General features: G+C 43.1%; 1 protein-coding gene across 1 annotated transcript; it reads right to left on the bottom strand.

Moving 5' to 3' along the window:
- Positions 1 to 227: 227 nt before the first annotated feature.
- LOC122542276 lies at positions 228 to 15,174 on the bottom strand. The gene is made up of 3 exons (XM_043679849.1): positions 15,075 to 15,174; positions 13,055 to 13,197; positions 228 to 1,483 (listed from the first exon to the last, which is right to left on the bottom strand). The coding sequence occupies exon 3, from the start codon at positions 1,346 to 1,348 to the stop codon at positions 401 to 403; it is 948 nt and encodes a 315-aa protein (XP_043535784.1). The 5' UTR covers positions 1,349 to 1,483; positions 13,055 to 13,197; positions 15,075 to 15,174; the 3' UTR covers positions 228 to 400.
- Between the last annotated feature and the right edge of the window lie 4,680 nt (positions 15,175 to 19,854).

The following is a 19,854-nucleotide window of genomic DNA, read 5'->3' as shown; positions in this document are numbered from 1 at the left end:
TAAGGGGCAACTTTTTCACGCAGAGGGTAGTATGTGTGTGGAATGAGCTGCCACAGGAAGTGGTGGAGGCTGGTACAATTGCAACATTTTAAAGGGCATTTGGATGGGTATATGAATAGGAAGTGTTTGGAGGGATATGGGCCGGGTGCTGGCAAGTGGGACTAGATTGGGTTGGGATATCTGGTCGGCATGGACGGGTTGGACCGAAGGGTCTGTTTCCATGCTGTACATCTCTATGACTCTATGACTCGAAGTGTTTTACTGCAATAGAGAGAGAGAGAGACAGGCAGACAGACAGAGTTGCGTCAGCATCAACTCCAAATAACGTCAGCTGAAAGCACAACTGAAACCCTGGGTCTGTGTGAACCTGACTCTACCCAGGCATGCTTTTTTTTTTAATTTAAAAAAAACTCAGTGATGTTCCTAACCTACTGGTCACAACATTCAGATATAGTACTGTCCTGAGGTACTTTGTAAATTTTGCCCAGGAATTTTTTTGAAAGTCAATGATAAGAGATTTAAACTGTTCCTTTACACTTTTAAGTTGATCATCAAGAAGCAGCGTCAGGTATTGATCCTTGATATCATTGATATCGTTGAAACTGAAGTGAGGGTAATATACGCAAACAGAATGACCCGCTTCCTTGTCTGTCAAGCTGATGCCTAAAGGAAACCGAAACAAGTGAATGACTGACCTCTTTTGTTTCTTGACTGCAAGTGCCAGTTCACTCATGGTAACACAGTGGACATGCGCTACCTGAACCACTGCAGATGAGTCGATAACGCCCAAGTAAACCATGTCAGAAAGCATTTCCAGATACATTCTGGCACCTTTCAACCAGGCTAGGAAGTTTGACACAGTCGCACTTCGGGGATATTTAAGCATATTTTGGCTGGCTCGATTGAGCTGGTTAAACAGGTCCCTTTCATAGATTGTAACTTCTTCACAAAGTTTCTTTTTGTTGTTTGCAAACATTTCGTAGCGATTCTGATAAGCGATAATGAGGTTACTGATTTCCTGAATGGATTCCTCATGGAGTATTTTACGGACTGCGTTCTCAGTCATTTCACTGACATTTTCAGAGTTGTTTCGAAATAGGTCTACAGCAACACAACCAGCAAGAATGATTGCTCCTAGTCCAGTCATACAAAAAGCTGCAGGGAGCACTTTAAGCTTTAATATTAAGTCAAGAATACTTTCCAATCCTTTAATTGTTGCTTGTTCTAAAATTTTCTTTGTGTACTTCATGCTTTTTATGTCTTGTTCATATGCTCCTTTTTTCATCATCTTCACATACAGGTTTCTCGCAGCTTCTTTTTTCACACATCCTGAAACTTTATTGCCCATAGTTTTTGTTCAGGTTCAACCTTGCACCAAATAGAACTCAGATACAGTAAGTCCCAAATGGATTAAAGACACTTGGACTGAATGTCTCTTGGTGGATGTCTAATTGTTAACATTTTACTCTTCTCTTGTGTGCATCTGGACAATAGAATAGAATAGTAATTTATTGCCACTTGTACTTTGCCTTGTGGTTAGGCTGCTGTGGCATGTAGGTTCAATGGTTAGCACTGCTACCTCACTATACCAAGGACCCCCGGTTCGATTCCAGCCTCGGGTGACTGCCTGTATGGAGTTTGAATGTTCCCCATGTCTGTGGGGATTTCCCCTGGGTGCTCTGGTTTCGCCCATGATCCAAAGATATGCAAGTGGATTGGTCATCCCTGATATCCAGGGATGTGCTGGCCAGATAGATTAGCCACAGGTAGTGCAGGGTTACAGGGATGGGATAGGTGGGTTGGTTTGGGTGGGATGCTGTTTAGAAGGGCAGTGTGGCCTTAATGGGCTGAATGGCCCGCTTCCAAACAGTAGGGAATCTATGATTGTAGGCTTGTTTTGGTCTATGGTCAGGGAAAGGAGGGTGTGACTACAAGAGGCTAGTATGGGGATCAAGAAGGTAGAAATGCAAGAATTCAGTCTTTACAGTTGTCCAAAAGGTCCAAGAGATTTCTGCAGTCAGACTGGCTGAAAGTGGTGGTGCAGATAGATAAGCAAACTGACTATGGCATTCTTGTACAGGAAGCCATTCAAGTGGGGTGAGGAATGTAGTGGTAATAGGGGTCATTCTTTGGAATAAACATGGCTGTCTACAGTGAAGACTGAGAGGGGATATGACAAGACTGAGAGGGCATATGATTGAGACATATAAGATTATTAAAGGATTGGACACTCTGGAGGCAGGAAACATGTTTCCGCTGATGGGTGAGTGCCGAACCAGAGGACACAGCTTAAAAATACGGGGTTGACCATTTAGGACAGAGATGAGGAGAAACTTCTTCACCCAGAGAGTGGTGGCTGGTGTGGAATGCTCTGCCCCAGAGGGCAGTGGAGGCCCAGTCTCTGGATTCATTTAGAAAAGAGTTGGATAGAGCTCTCAAGGATAGTGGAATCAAGGGTTATGGAGATAAGGCAAGAACAGGATACTGATTAAGGATGATCAGCCATGATCATATTGAATGGTGGTGCAGGCTCGAAGGGCAGAATGGTCTACTCCTGCACCTATTGTCTATTGTCTATTGTGAAGAACAATAGTATTGATGACAGTGTTGCCTGCCTAGTGCCAGGATTCAGGACATTTGCATTGGGCTGGAAATGAACTTGGAGAGAGAGGAGGAGGTTCCAGTGGCATTGATCAAATTAGGAAAGAGCTTCTGTTGAGAGAATATGAGCAGCTAGAGCACAATTTTTTTAAAAAAGCAGAAAAGCAGAACTTCAAAGGTAGCAATCACTGAATTATTACCTGATCCACAAGCAATTTGGTGAGATGAATGTGTAGCTCAATGATCGATATGGGGGAAATGATGTGGGAATATGATACCTGTACTGGGGAAAGTGGGAGCTGGACTACTGGGACAGTCCCAGGAGCTGAACTCTAGTGTGTTGTATAAGTGGAGTGATAGAAATGGCTTCAGACATAAGTAGCTGGGGCATTGTGGTGGGGGGTGCGAGTTGTTTGGGTGGGGTCTCTTGTCGGGGATTAAGTTGGGGAAGATTAGATAAGTTTAGCAGCATCAGCAGCAATTAGAAGGCAAGAAATCAATAATGGAATTGGTGATCAGTGTGTGATAGAAAGGGACAGAGTGTACATATCTACATATGGAACAGTAGATAGGACTTGAGATTACAAATTTAATAAAAAGACAAAAATAAAGGCTTGTATTTGAATGCACATGGAACTTGGAACAAAACAGATCAATCGACTGTGCAAAAAAAATAAATATGAATGATCTGATAGACACTACAGAGAGCTGACTCTAAAGCTGGGACCTCAATATACGTAATGACACTTAGAAGGTTGTAAATGTGGCACAGTAACTCTGTTTATGAAGGATGGCACCTGTACAAGAGTCAGATATTATCACGATTCCGGAGATCGGATGTAAAATCAGTTTGAATAAAGATGAGAGATAGTAAAGGCAAAACATTACCTGTGGGCGTGGTTTATAAGCCCCTCAAAGCAACCACACTATAATTACAATTCTTCCTCACAAGACAACATCCCTTAATTCCAAAATCTCAAAAACTCAGGTATTAGTTAAGAGAACTTTTTTTCTGAACTGTCTCTAATGCATTTACATTCTTTCTTAAGTGAAGGAGAGTGTAGCAAAACAACCTTACTTTTATATTCCATTCCACTTTTAATAAACAGCAATGTTCCATTTGCCTTTCTAATCACATGCTACACCTCTAGATTAACATGTTGAAGTGTCATGTACCAGTATGCCCAGATCCCTCTGTACCTCAGAATTCTGTACTCACTCTCCATTTAAATGAAATGCTACTTTACTAATCTTTCATATAAGGTGGACAGTTCACATTTTCTCAATATATTCCATCTCCCAAATTATATTTGCTCTTTATTCATTCACAGATGTGGGAAGCGTTTATTGCCCATCCTTAATTGCCCAGAGGACAGTTAAGAGTCAATCACATTGCTGTGGGTCTGGAGTCACATATAGGCCAGACCAGGTAAGGATGGCTCATTTCCTAAAGGACATTAGTGAAACCAGATGGGTTTTCTTGACAATTGACAATGGATTCATGGTCATCATTAGACTCTTAATTCCAGACATTCATTGAATTCAAATTCCACCATCGGCCATGACAGGATTAAAATCCAGCTCTCCAGAACATCACCTGAGTCTTTGGGTTGACAGTTCAGAAACAAGACCTCCAGGCCATCACCTCTCCATTGTCTACTCATGAAACTAATTTACTTGCCTTTTTGTCCTCCTCACAACTTACTGTCCTACCTTGTCTTTGAACAGTCAGCACATTTAAAGCTACCATACATTTTGTCCCTTCATCTAAGTAATTGATATATATTGTAAATAATTGAGGCCTCACCACTGATCTACCAGGCACATCACTTATCAATCCAAAAAAAAGTCCTATTTTTGTGTACCTTCTGCTTCCTGTTAGCCAATGAATCCTCCACTTATGTTAATAGAGGAAGGTGATGGGCTAGTGATATTATTACTAGTGGTATTATTGCCAGAGACCTACATAACATTCTGGGACCTATGTGGCAAGGTAGCTCAGGGGTTAGCACTGCTGCCTCACAGCGCTTGGGACCTGGGTTCGATTCCAGCCTCGGGTGACTGCCTGTGTGGAGTTTGCACATTCTCCCCTTATCTGTGTGGGTTTCCTCCCACAATCCAAAGCTTATGCAGGTGAGGTGAACTGGTCATGGGAAATTGTTCAGGGATGTGTAGGTCGGGGGTAAATCTATGATAATAGGGTAGGGAAGTGGGTCTGGATGAGTTACTCTTTGGAGGGTCATTGTGGATTTGTTGGGCTGAAGGGCCTATTTCCACCACTGTTGGGATTCTATGATCCTATGAATTAAAATTTCAATAAAAATCTGGAATTAAGAGTCTGATGGTGACCATGAAACGGTTGTCAATTGTTGGAAGAACCAATCTGGTGACCTTTAGGAGGGGGAAGAGCTGTTGCCTTTAATTCATCCGGTCTACATGTGACTCCAGACCTGCAGCAATGTGGTTGACTCTTAATCACCCTGGGGCAATTAGGGAAGGGCAATAAATGTTGACCTTGCCAGTGACATCCACATCCCAATAATGAATATTAAAACAAATGCTACCCTCTACATAGATTTTACATACCCTCTACATACCCTCTATGTAGAAAACTTTGATGTGGCCTTGCCAAATTCCTCTTGAAGGTTAAGTGCAGAACATCTGTTTCATCTGCATTTTATTTCTAACAATGTCCTCATTACCCCCACTCTGGTGATTGTAATCAGTTTCAGTTCATTGCTCCCTTTCGCATTATGATTCCCAATTATTTCTGGAATATTACTTGCATCCTCTAAAGTGAAGACAAATGCAAGACTTCTGTTCAATTCATCTGTCTTCCATACTTTTCACTATTAATGCCCCAGATTAATTCTCGAGAAGACCGACACTCATTTTACTTACTCTTTTCCGTTTTGAGTAACTGTAGAAACTCTTACCATCTGTTTTATATTTCTAGCTTAACATTCCCTGTTGCTCTAATTTCCACTTTCTTACCAACCTTATTGCCATTCTTTGCTGTTCTTCATTTTCTGCTCAATCTTCTGACCTCCAACCATCATACAGCAGAGTTATGTTTGTTGTTTCAATTTACATCAGCCAATATTTAACTTCCTTATTTAGCTGCAGATGACTGACTGTAACATTTTTTTTGAAAGCTGTGAACTATCTTGTTAAATGCCTACCACTGCGTCTCTATTTACCTACCTTCTTAAATTGCAACAGTCTGGATCCAGACCCATTGCTAAGCACTTAAGAAGGATTGTAGTGTCGAACTTTTAACTGTATTTCTTTATTTTTCTACTTTATAGCTAAGAGTTTGTATCAATGTATCTTTGCACCTAGGATAGCGTCGGAGAATGGCGACTTTGTAAACTTGTCACTGTACTCCTGTATCTCTGTACTTAAGTACATAGAGTCATAGGAGTCATAGAGACGTACAGCACAGAAACAGACCCTTTGGTCCAACCCGTCCATGCTGACCAGATATCCCAACCTAATTGGTCCCTTATGCCAGCAATTGGCCCATATCCCTCTAAACCCTTTCTATTCATATACCCATACTGATGCCTTTTAAAAGTTGTAATTGTACCAGCCTCCACCACTTCCTCTGGCAGCTCATTCCATACACGCACCTCCCTATGTGAAGATAAATTCTAATTCACTAATCCACGAAACTTACTTACCAGTTCACTTTAGCCAGCTCTGTCTTCATGCTCTCAGAATGACCTTATGTAACTTTAAAGCATTCTTCTTAGCCTCACTGAATAGGAAATTCAATCTTATGAACACTGCTACCAATAGGGACCTTTACTATGTGGTTATTAATTAATCCTGTCTCATTACATAGCCCCACATCTTGTACAGCGTGCTTTCGTGTAGTCCTCAGAGTATGCTGTACCATGAAACTGTCCCATGAACTCATTGCGCAGGCTACTAATTTGATTCAGCCAATCTGCACATTGATTACAATTATCTATGACTATCTCTGTCCCTTTCTCACAAGCCCCCATTATTTCCTCCTGTAATCTCCATTCTACACCCGTATTCTTTGGGGGTTAGAGAAATGAGAGGTGATCTGATTGAAGCATATAGATCCTGAGAGGATTTGTTAGGATGGATACTAAAAAAGACGTTTCCTCTTGTTGGAGAGACTAGAACTGGAGGACACTATTTTAAAAAAATACAGTAAATAAAAACATGGGATCTCCCATTTAAGATTTCTTTTCTCTCAGACATTTGTGAGTCTTTGGAGCTCTCATCCCCTGAGAGCAGTGGAAATGGGATCACTAAATACTTTGAGGCAGAGTTAGATTCTTGAATAATAAGGGAGACAAGTAATATCAGAGATAGACATCAATGTGAAATGAAGCCATATAAATATCAGCCATGGGACTAAGGGTGGAGGTTCATGGTTGCTTGAGAGTGAAGTTGTAGGTTGATATGATAGTGAAGAAGGGCTTGGCATGCTTGCTTTTATTGGTTAGTGCATTGAGTATAGGAATTAGATTAGATTAGATTCCCTACAGTGTGGAAACAGCCCTTCGGCCCTACAAGTCCACACCGACCCTCCGAAGAGTAACCCACCCAGACTCATTTCCCTCTGACTAACGCACCTAACCTATGGGCAATTTAGCACGGCCAATTCACCTAACCTGCTCATCTTTGAACTGTGGGAGGAAACTGGAGCACCCGGAGGAAACCCACGCAGACACGGGGAGAATGTGCAAACTCCACACAGTCAGTCACCCGAGGCCGGAATCGAACCTGGACCCTGGTGCTGTGAGGCAGCAGTGCTAACCACTGAGCCACCATGCTGCCACATTGCCGCCATATTGTGGCTGTACAGGACATTGGTGAGGCCACTTTTGGAATACTGCATTCAGTGCTGGTCTCCCTGCTATGGAAAAAATGTTGTGAAGTTCAGGGTTCAGCCAAGATTTGCAAGGATGTTGCCAGGACTGGAGCTATTGGGAGAGACTGAATAAGCTGAGGCTGTTTTCCCTGGAGTGTTGGAGGCTGGGGGGTGACCTTGTAGAGGTTGATAAAGTAATGAGGGGCATGGATAGTATTTTTATCCCAGGGTAGTGGAGTCCAAAACTAGAGGGCATAGGTGTAGGGTGAAAGGGGTAAGATTTAAAAGGGATTTTCACTCAGAGGGTGATGCATGTATGGAATGAGCTGTCAGAGGAAGTGGTAGAGGCTGGTACAATTACAACATTTAAAAGGCATCTGGATGGATGCATGAATAGGAAAGTTCATAGAGGGATATGGGCTAAATGCTGGAAAATGGGACTGGATTAATTTAGGATGTCTGGTTGGACTGAAAGATCTGTTTCCATGCTGTACACCTCTATGGCTCTCTGACTCTATGATCTTGTTGAACACTGGAGCAGTATAGAAAGACCAAATTTCCTCACTTGCTACTAATTCCTAAGTTTGCATGAACATATATGTTAAGCAAAAAACAATGCAGTACATAGAAATAAAGAAATTAAGAGCAGGAGTAGGCCATTCAGCCCTTCGGGTCTGCTACACCAGTCTATATGATCATGGCTTATCCTCTATCTCAGTGCCACACTCCCACTTTCTCCCCATACCTGTAATATCTCAAAAATTATCTCTTTCTTGAATATATTCAGTGTAGCTGTTCAGTTATTGCTGTGGGTCTGGAATCACATGTACGGGCCAGACAGGTACAGACAGCAAAATAGCTTCCCTCCAGGGCATTAGCAAACCAGACATCAAACTGTGATGATTTCTCAGTCGCCATTACTGATACTACCTTTTAAATTCCAGAATTTTAATTCCTAAGGCTCAATTGCATTTCAAGAAAGAGCAAGAACTATGGGAGGGAAAACATTGGAGGAGTAGTGGGAAAGAAAGTTAAATGAGGATTGGCCTGAGCACCTTAGGATCTGTGTAATGGTGCGGATGTCTAATTAGTACATGAATAGGAAGGGCTTAGAGGGATATGGGCCACATGCTGGCAAATGGGACTAGATTTATTTCTGATGTCTGGTTGGCATGGACAAGTTAGACCAAAGGGCCTGTTTCCATGCTGTAAATCTCAATGACCCTATGACTCAAAGAGTACAATTGTTCTAAATGCGTTAAGCAGTCAGTGTGGCTTGTAACGTTGATCGCGACACCTGCACTAATGTTAAAATCTTAGTTGGTTGGCAAACTTCTCGTTTAATTTACTTTTTAGAATCATAGGACCCCTACAGTATGGAAGCAGGCCATTAGGCCCATCGAGTTCACATCGACCCTCCAAAGAGGGTCCCACCCCCTGAATCCTGCATTCTCCATGGCCAATCCATCTAACCTGCACATCTTTGGAAGGAAACCTGCAAAGATACAGGGAGAATGTGTAAACTCCATGCAGATGGTTGCCAGAAGGTAGAATCGTACCTGGGTCCCTGGTGCCGTGAAGCAGCAGTGCCAACCATTGAACCAACATGCCTCTCCTTACTCAACATCTGGCCTTCCTAATGAAAGGACTCGAATACAGAAGCAATTGTACAGAACCTTGGTGAGACCACACCCGAAGTATTTGGTTCTCATATCTGAGGAAGGACATTCTGGCTACGGAGGGAGTGCAGGGCAAAGGTTTACCAGACTGAATCCTAAGATGGCAGGACTGATATATGAAGAGAGACTGTATCAGTTAGGGAGAATATTCCTAGAGTTCGGAAGAAGGAGGGGTCCTTATAGGAGCCTTTTAAATGCATGAGAAAGGGTAATTGAAGGAAGGATGTTTTCAATGACCTGGGAGTCCAGAGCAGAGGTCACATTCCAAGTATATTGGGTAGGCCTTTTACGACTGAGATGAGGAGAAATGTCTTCACCCAGAGAGTGGGAAGCCTGGGGAATTCTCTGCAACAGAAAGTGGATGAGGCCAAAACATTGAATGTTTGCAAGAAGGAGTTAGATATAGTTCTTAGCATTTAAAGGACCAATGGATATGGGGGAGAAAATGGAATCAGAGAAGAGTAGGATTATTAGCCAATGTACTGATCCCTGCAGAACCCCATTGGATACAGCTTCCTAGTCACATAAATACCCATCTACCCCTTTGCTTCCAGCTTCTGACCGAATTTAAAATTCGATCTGCCACTTGCCCTTGGATCACGTGGGCTGTTACTTTTCTCGTCAGTCTGCTGTGTGGGACCTTGTCTAAAACCTTGCTGAAAGTGCTGCACACTGCATCTAATGCACTGTCCTTCTCGATCCTTGCTTTCATTTCCTTAAAACGTTTAATTTATTTCATGAATCTCGATGTTCCTCCGACAATCCATTTTGATCAATGCGTTCCCCTCTCAATGGCTATTCACACTGACATGCAGAACATTTTTCATTAATTTACACACTTTCGAGTGACCATCTTGTAATTATTCAGCCACCTCTTCATTCTGTTTTAAGTAACAGAACAAGGTTAGCAGTTCTCCAGTAACTGTGCTTCCATGACTGCCCTTTATAAGGCAGAGGTAGGTACTTACCAGTCCTTGGTGAAACTTTTCCTGTTGTGCCAGAATCAAATGAGTCATCTGCAAATGTCCAAGTCCCGACCTCCCAATCTCTGCATTTATGTTTTTCTAGTTGTGAACAGTTTACAATTCCCTCTCCCTGCAGCCTGATAATTCATACAAGTAATTGCATGCTCAACAGCTCTATAATAATAGATGAATTTCTCAGAAGCCTAGCTGAAAGTGAAACTATGTGAACATATGAAAGAGGGTGAGGCTGAACAGACTGGGACTGTTTGCTCTGGGGCGTTAGGTGATCTTTCAGAGGGACATTGAACAGGATAAATAGACAAGGTCATTTCCCTGGGGTGGGGGTGTCCAGAACTAGAGGGCATAGGTTTGGGGTGAGAGGGGAAGATTTAAAAGGGACCTTAAGGGGCAACTTTTTCATGCAGAGGGTGGTGCGTGTGTGGAATGAGCTGCTACAGGAAGTGGTGGTGGCTGGTATAATTACAACAGTTAACAGGCATCTGTATTGGGTATATGAATAGGAAGAATTGAGAGGGATATGGGCCAGGTGCTGGCAAGTGGGACTAGATTAAGTTAAGATATCTGGTCGACATGGACGGGTTGGACCGAAAGGTCTGTTTCCGGTGCTGTATAGCTCTATGACTCGAAAAGTTGGCTTGATTGAGCCTGCTCTGCTTTTTATTAAGATCATGACCAATTTGATTTTAGCCTTAACTCTAAATTCCAGCAGATCTCTTGAGAAGCAAGAATCCATTCATCTGCCTGGAAAATATGTAAACTTCCTGCATCCTCTGTTTTTTTTTTGAGGAAGGGGAATTCCAAAGACTCAGAACCCTCTGAGAGTGAAAAGTATTTCTTTATCTTAAATGGGAGCCCCTTATTCTAAAACTGTGTACCCCGGTTCTGGATTCTGTCACAAGAGGAAAGATCCTTTTCACACCTACTTGGTCAAGTCTCCTCAGGTTCTTAAAGGTTTATTTTAGATTAGTTTCCCTACAGTGTGGAAACAGGCCCTTCAGCCCAACACCGACCCTCCGAAGAGTAACCCAGCCAGTCCCATTTCCCTCTGACCAATGTACCTAACACTATGGACAATTTAGCATGGCCATTTCACCTGACCTGCATATCTTTGGACTGTGAGAAGAAACCGGAGTATCAGGAGTAAACCCACACAGATAGGGGGAGAATGTCCACACAGACAGTCGACCAAGGCTGGAATCGAACCTGGGACACTGGTGCTGTGAGGCAGCAGTGCTAACCATTGAGCCACCGTGCCACCCTTTAATTAACTCAATTCTCTCTTTGAAACTCCAGAGGATACAATCACTGTGATAGTTGCCTTCATCACAAGGCAATCCACTCATTCTGGGTGTTAGTCCAGTAAACCATCTGTGATCTGCTTCCAATACATTACCATCCTCTATAAGTACAGTGACCGGTACTTACATTGTACTCCAGATGTGGCCTCACCAATGCCATGTAAAACCATTCTTGCATTCAATTCCCCTTGCAATAAACCATAACTTTCTATTAGCTTTCCTGATTACTTGCTGTACCTGCTCACTAACCTCTTGCAATTTGTGCACTGGGTGGGGATGGGGGGTAGAGATGGACATGTTCCTCTATAGCACCATTCTAATCCCACAACTGCACCATTTGCTGACAGTTTCTGTGGTGAACACACTGTACATGCATCACCTCTGCACAAAAATCTCAAAGTTGAAGTCAAGTAGCCCTTGGTCAAGTTAAAATATATTAATGACTTGGATGAGGGACAAAGTTAAAAACCACACAACACCAGGTTATAGTCCAACAAGTTGGAAGGAGCAGCGCTCCGATAGCTAGTGCTTCCAAATAAAGCTGTTGGATTAAAACCTGACTGTTGTGTGATTTTTTAACTTTGTCCACCCTAGTCCAAAACTGGCTCCTCCGCATCTTGGATGAGGGAAGTGAACATGCTATTACCAGTTTTGCAGAAAAGTACATTGGAAGACAAGTGGCAAGGATGAGACAAAGAGTTTGCAAAGGGATAAACAGGTTACGTGGGTGGGCAAAGTCTTAGAGGAGAAAGTGAGGTCTGCAGATGCTGGAGATCAGAGCTGAAAATGTGTTGCTGGAAAAGCGCAGCAGGTCGGGCAGCATCCAGGGAACAGGAGAATCGACGTTTCGGGCATAAGCCCTTCTTCAGGAATGAGGAAAGTGTGTCCAGCAGGCTAAGATAAAAGGTAGGGAGGAGGGACTTGGGGGAGGGGCGATGGAAATGCGATAGGTGGAAAGAGGTCAAGGTGAGGGTGATAGGTCAGAGTGGGGTGGGGGCGGAGAGGTCAGGAAGAAGATTGCAGGTTAGGAAGGCGGTGCAGATGGAATATAACGAGGAGCTTTCTTATGAGGACAATTTGAGTAAGATTCTTAAGGGGTTCTTAAAGACATAATCTCAAAGTAAGGGCTGCCATTTAAAATAGAGATGAGGATGAATTTCCTCTCTTAGAGAGTTATAAATCTGTGGAATTCTTTGGTGCAGAGGATAGAGGTTGGGTTGTGAAAGGTATTCAATACTGAGATAGATTTTTACCTAGTGAGGGAATTGAGGGTTACATGGAAAAGGTAGGAAAGTACAGTTGAGGATTTTCAGATCTGCCATGATCATATTGACTGGCAGAGCACTGGATGGACCAAATGGCCTACTGCTGCTCTTAAATCTTATGGTCTTATATCAGCAAGCCCTTGGGCAGCTTTAAGTTTAGGCTGATGAATGACAAATAATCTCTGCTACCACGAGCAACAAGAAAGTGTCCAACTTTTCCCTTTAACATCTGATGGTGCTAACATCATCAAATCCCTGACCATCAACATTATGGGCCATCAGCGCTGGCCAGAAATTCAAATGGACCAGTCATATAAATACTGTGGCTAGCTTTGCAGGTCTGAGGCTGGTGGCAATGAGTTAAATGAGTCACCTTTCTATTCACCAAAATCTTTTTGTTTCCAAGGCCCAAGTGACGAAATACTCTCCAGTTGCTTGAACAAGGGTAGGGCCAGCAACACGCAAGTCACCGAATACAGCAACGCTCTTAAAACAAAGCCGTAAGAAGTGTGGATGCTGTAAATCAGAAACAAAGGTAGAAATTACTGGAAAAGCTCAGCAGGTCTGGCAGTATCTGTGGAGACAAATCAGAGTCGAGTGATCCTTCCTCAGACCTTTGATCAACACAAGAAACGTTCACTCTCAGTACCACTGGCACATAGTGTCTGTATTGACAAGATGCATTGCAACAGCTTGCCAAGTCCTTGATGACATCTTCCAGACCCATGAACCACTCCACCTAAAAGATCAGGATCAGCAAGCACATCGGAGCAGCATTACCTCCAAATGTATATTCCAAGGCACACGCCCTCCTGATTGGAAAAAAATGTCATCATTCCGAACACTAACCCTTGACTCTCTCTGGGTCAAACTTCTTGGATCTTCCTTTGTAATGGCACTCTCAGAATGCACAAGATAAATAGTGAGCACAGTGGTGAAATACACTGATATCATAGAGTCCGAGAGATGTACAGCACGAAACAGACCCTTCGGTCCAACTCCAGATATCCTCATTTAGTCTAGTCCCATTTGCCAGCACCCGGCCCATATCCCTCCAAACCCTTCCTATTCATATACCCATCCAAATGCCTGTTAAATGTCGCAATTGTACCAGCCTCCACCACTTCCTCTGGCAGCTCATTCCATACACGCACCACTCTCCGTGTGAAAATATTATCCCTTAGGTCCCTTTTAATATCTTTCCCCTCCCACCCTAAACCTATGCCCCCTAGATTTGGACTACCCCTACCACAGGGAAAAGACCTTGCCTATTTACCCTATCCATGCCCCTCATAATTTTGTAAACCTCTATAAGGTCACCCCTCAGCCTCCGACGCTCCAGGGGAAAACAGCCCCAACCTATTCAACCTCTTCCTACAGCTCAAACCCTCCAACCCTGGCAACATCTTTGTCAATCTTTTCTGAACCATTTCAAATTTCACAACATCTTTCCTACAGCAGGGAGACTAGAACTGAATGCAGTACAGAAAAACCTCGATTATCAGGCATTCGATTATCCGAAATTTGGATTACCCAATCAAGATCGCAAGGTCCCGATGCTTGGCTAAATTGTGCTTTTCAGCATTCGATTATCTGAACATTTGATTATCAAAACAAATTCTCCCCGCCCATGTCATTCAGATAATCGAGGTTCCTCTGCGTTCCAAAAGTAGCCTACCTAATGTTCTGTACAGCCGCAACTGTATCAGGGTACAGTTGTATCTTTACTTCTGTTCCAAGTCAAACCTCAACCTTGAGAAAGGATTAAGAGATTTGGGGACATCTATTTAGGTATCCTTGCTGAAGACTTCCATGTTATGCCAGAGGCAAGTACCTGTCATGGAATTGTCTGGAATAAGTTATTTTTCTTTGGTGCTGCATTTTTTTTTTTTCTTTTTTACCTTTCTCTTCCCTTTTCCCTGCACTCTTTCTCACCTCCATTATGACCTCTACTCTCACAACTGCATTTTTCAAATAATTAGTCATTCACAAATGAGCTGAAACTGCAAGAAATTGATCTATTTCATTCTCTCTGCCGTTTATACGTCAGCCTCTGTGCTGTGGTACCAGTGGAGAGGGAGGTAGGTCTGCATAATGATTTCTGTTTACAAACAGAAATATCTTAGAGGTACACAGCAAGTCAATTTACATCTTAATGGACAAAGATGAGAAACATTTCAAATGGGAAACTCCCTCATTTCTGACTGAGTAATGACTTTTAACGACTTGATGAGGACTTGAGAATTCCTGACAAGTACACATTTTGACAAACCCTTTTGTTTTGCTCTCAAAATTTGCCAATTTTAGCAGAAAACCAATGTTTAGGAGAAGAAATTGAGTTTGTGATAGTTGTACAGTAAAACTGAACTTAAAGAGTTTAATGCAGTACTTACTTTCTTTCTTGTAGAATATGGAGGCTGGAGCCACAATATAAAACAATCAGAGAAGAAACGGAAACTATTTTGATTCCGGATGTGAAAACAGGAAAAGAATGTTCAACATGCTGAGTGGCAGCTTTTTGTACCATAGATTCTCCAGACGCTGAAGCATTCCAAGTCCAAATGGACCAAGACCTGGATATTAAGCTGAAAAGTGACAAGTAACATTCACACCACACAAATGTTAGTTGGTCTTGAGCTGCCAATGATTCTCTCCAACCAGGGACAACGCTGGCCCAGCCTTACCCCGCAAGGGAACATATGAAAAGGGAGATTTAACTAATGTCCCTTGATATTCAGTGACATTACTATCACTGAATCCCCTCTATCAACATCCTGGGGGTTACCAAAGACCAGAAATTGAACTGGACCAGCCATTTCAATGCAATGGCTACAAGAGCAGATCAGAGGCTAAGAATCCTGCACTGTCTGATTCCCTAAAGCCTCTCCAGCATCTACAAGTCAGGAGTGTGATGAGTTCTCCCACTTGCCCGCATCTACTCAAGACACTAGGACACCCAGGCCAAAGCAGCCTGCTTGATTGGCACCACATCCACAAATATCCACTCCCTCCGCCACCAACTGTGAGTGTGTACCATCTACACGATACACTGCAGAAATTCACCAAGGATCTTTGGACAGCACCTTCCAAACCCATGACCACTTCCATCTAGAAGTACAGCAGATACCTGGGAACACCCCCCCACCCTCCCCCCCCTCCCCCCTCCTGCAGGTTCCTCTCAAAGCCACTCACCATCCTGACTTGGAAATAATTCAGCATTTCTTCACTGTTGCTGCTTCAAAATCCAGGAATTTCCTTCCCAACGGCATTGTGGGAAGCACATGGACCTGCAGTGGTACAAGAAGGCAGCTCAAGACCAACTAAGAGTGGGCAATAAATTCTGGTCTGGCTCTTGGTGCGCATGTCCCATGAGTGAATCGAAAAATGAATGCACTGCGTTAAGAATCACACAACATCAGGTTATATGCCAGCAGGTTTAATTGGAAACACTAGCTTTCGGATCGACGTTCCTTCATCACAGCCACCTGAAGAAGGAAAGGCGCCCCGAAAGCTAATGTTTCCAATTAAAACCCGTTGGACTATAACATGGTGTTGTGTGATTCTTAACTTTGTACACCCCTGTCCAACACCGGCACCTCCAAATCATTAATCCTGGAACACCCCTATGATTGTGTCTGCGGTGGTTTGTGAAGGTGACCCACTGGCATCTCCAAGTCATGAATGCACTGCAGCAGACAAAAAAGGAAACACAATAACATGGGGGGACTGTACTGGTGAGGCCTCTTCTGGCGTACTCTGTCCAGTTCTGGCCGCCCAGTTATAGGAAGGATATTATTAAACTGGAGAGGGTTCAGAAAAGATTTACCAGGGTGTTACCAGGAGTAGAGGGTTTGAGTTATAAGGAGAGGCTGGATAGGTTGGAACCTTTTTCACTGCAGTGTAGGAGGCTGAGGGGTGACCTTATAGGAGTTTATAAAATCATGAGGGGCATAGACAGGGTGAATGGCAGGTGTCTTTCCCCTACGGTGGAGGATATCAAGACTGGGGGATGCATTTTTAAGATGAGAGGAGAAAGATTTGATAAAGTTATCGGGGCAAACTTTTTACAAAGAGACAGTGGTTTGTGCACGCCATGAACTTCCAGAGAAAAAGTGCTGGATGCGGTTACAGTTACAACATTTGGATAAATACACTGATAAGAAATTTTTGGAGGAATATGGACCAAATGCAGGCAGATGGGAGTAGTTTAGCCTGGGATTATGATCAGCATGGACTGAAGGGTCTGTTTCTGTGCTGTATGACTCTATGTTTCCCTTTGTGTGGGATGATTAGAACTAGGAAACATTGTTTAAAAAAAAAGTTTCTCATTTAAAATGGAAAGGAGGAGAATTCGTTTTTCTTAATCGGTGGAATTCTGTTCCCCAGAGACTGGTGGAGGCGGAGGCAGAGTCAGAGGTAGGTAGATTCTTCAGTGACAGAGTACTCGACGGGGCAGGGGCAGGCAGGAAAGTGGAGTGAGGGCATAGTGGGACAACAGATGCATGAGAACATCATTACCTGCAATCCCCACACACCATCCCCTGACTTGGAACTATATTGCTGTCCCTTCACTGTCTTAATCCTGGAAAGTTAAAAATCACACAACTCCAGGTTATAGTCCAACAGGTTTAATTGGAAGCACTAGCTTTCGGAGCGCTGCTCCTTCATCACATGGTTGTGGAATATAAGATTGTAAGACACAGAATTTATAGCAAAAGTTTACAATGTGATGTAACTGAAATTATATATTGGTGACCCAGCGCTGCCATCTGCAGGGCAATTTATTTGCCGCCGACATCATTTTAAGGTGGGACGCGCTAAATGAGCAAGTAACCAGGATGTAGAATGTGTCTAGCTTGCAATACATAGTGTGAAGGAATGTTGCTGCATTTCCCTGAAACTGTGTAGGTAAATAGAAAACCACAATGTTGCTTACATTCCAGGTGATCTTTTCAAAACCAAAAAGACCCTGATTTGCCGAGGTAAATTCTGAAAGCATGCTTTATTTTGCCTGGGAAAACTAGAAAATAGGTGGGACAATTTAAAAACAAGGGAGCTCCCAGTGAAGTTGAAGATGAGGAGTAACCCATTCCAAACACAGAGTCATAGGTTTGTGGAACTCTCGTCTCCACAGAGGGGTGGAGGCAGGGTCAATGAACGTTTCTGAGGTAGAGGTAGATAGATTTGCAGTTAACGAGGATTGAAGAGTAAGCAAGAAAGTGCCGTTGAGGCTGCAGTAAAATTAGATACGATCCCATTGAATGGTGAAGCAGTCTTGATTGACGGGCCAAATGGTGTACTCCTGCTCTTAATTTGACTGTACATATGCACATTCAATTCTGGTCCTCCCTGCCAAAGGAAAGGTGTTGTGAAATTTGAAAGGGTTCAGAAAAGATTTACAAGGATGTTGCCAGGGTTGTGGGGGGTTTGAGCTATAGAAAGTGGCTGAATAGGCTGGGGCTGTTTTCCCCTGGAGTGTTGGAGGCTGAGGGGTGACCTTATAGAAGTTTATAAAATCATGAGAGACATGGATAAGGGAAATATTCACGGTCTTTTTTCCCTGGAGAGGGAGAATTCAAATCTAGAGAGCAGATGTTTAGGGCGAGAGGGGAAAGATATAAAAGGGATCTAAGGGGCAGCTTTCTCACGCAGAGAGTGGTGCGTGTATGGAATAAGATGCCAGAGGAAGTGGTGGAGGCTGGTACAATTGCAACATTTAAAAGGCACCTGGATGGGTATATGAATAGGAAGGGTTTAGAGGGATTGGGCCAAATGCTGGCAAATGGAACTCGATCAGTTTCGGATATCAGTTTCGGCATGGGTGAGTTGGACCGAAGGACCTTTTTCTATGCTGTACATCTCTATGACTCTATATGACACTTAGATATATTGTGTCCTTCCCACTTCTGGCCTGAAGATGCTTATTGCCCAAGATGTTTTTCTGTGTGAAGGGCGATACATAAGTGAAAGTTGTTGCTATTCGTAATCCCCAGCATCGTCCTTCAGAGAATGGTTACAGCACTGAAGGAGACCATTGGGCCCATTCTGTCTGTGCTGGCTCTCTGAATGAGTAATGGACCTTGCATCATTGCCCTGTTATCTCACACATATTTCCTTTTCAAGGAACAAGTTTGATTTCCTCTTGAATACATCAACTGAATCTGCTACCACCATACATTCAGGCCATGCATTTTAAATTGCACCAACACAGTGGGTGAAATTGTTATCCTTGAGTCCTCATTGTTTCTTTTGTCAATTTCCTCAAATCTGTCTGCTCTCGCTCTCAATTTCTTCCCCATTGGAAACAGCCTCTCTTTATCTCCTCTGTCCAGCCCCATCATGATTTTGAATACTCCTTCTTCAAGAAGTCACTCTCTGTTTTGAGACATTGAGATGTACAGCACGGAAACAGACCCTTCGGTCCAAATCATCCACGCTGACCAGATATCCTGAATTAATCCGGTCCCCTTGGCCCATATCACTCTAAGCCCTTCCTATTCATATACCAATCCAGATGCCTTTTAAATGTTGTAATTGTACAGCCCCCACGTTTCTTCAATTTAACTGGAACCATTCATGTGAATCGTTTCTGCACTCTCTATTGCTTTCACATCTTTTCTAAAGCCCAGACTGAATGCTGTCCTCCAACTGAAGCCAAACCATGTATTATTCATGATTAAAATAACTCCCTGGATTTTGTAGTCGACACTTCTATCAATAAACTTCAGGCTGCTGTATGAAGTATGAGATGAACTCCAGGCTAATTCTCATAGGCGCATTTTGCTCTCACTAACAGTAGATGGCGATGTTGTACAACTAATAATTTGTTTCCTCAGTCAAATGATAATCTGCAAAATAAAGTGATAACGTTTCTCAGGTGTCTCAAAACTCTTCCAGGAAATGAATTACATTTGAAGAGTAATTTTGAGGGACAACGTGGGCAGATTGCACAAAACTCAAGTCCACAAGCTGCAATGACCAATTAATCTGTCATGCTGGTGTTCACAAAGAGCTGCATGTTGGACAGGATACTGGGAGATCACGAAGGACTCAAAGCACTCCGCTTCTTCCTTTCCCGCCGTACCACCCAGTACCCTTCCACCGACACCCTCCTTCGACTGACTGAACTGGTCCTCACCCTGAACAACTTTTCTTTCCAATCCTCCCACTTTC

Source organism: Chiloscyllium plagiosum, chromosome 39 (assembly GCF_004010195.1).
Source record: "Chiloscyllium plagiosum isolate BGI_BamShark_2017 chromosome 39, ASM401019v2, whole genome shotgun sequence".
Taxonomy (NCBI): Eukaryota; Metazoa; Chordata; class Chondrichthyes; order Orectolobiformes; family Hemiscylliidae; genus Chiloscyllium; species Chiloscyllium plagiosum.
Note: the sequence above shows the minus strand (reverse complement) of the source record. Positions and strands in the feature narration are given on the sequence as shown.

Coding starts and splice junctions, on each gene's coding strand:
- LOC122542276 (XM_043679849.1), bottom strand. CDS start 1,348: ATGGGCAATAAAGTTTCAGGATGTGTGAAAAAAGAAGCTGCGAGAAAC.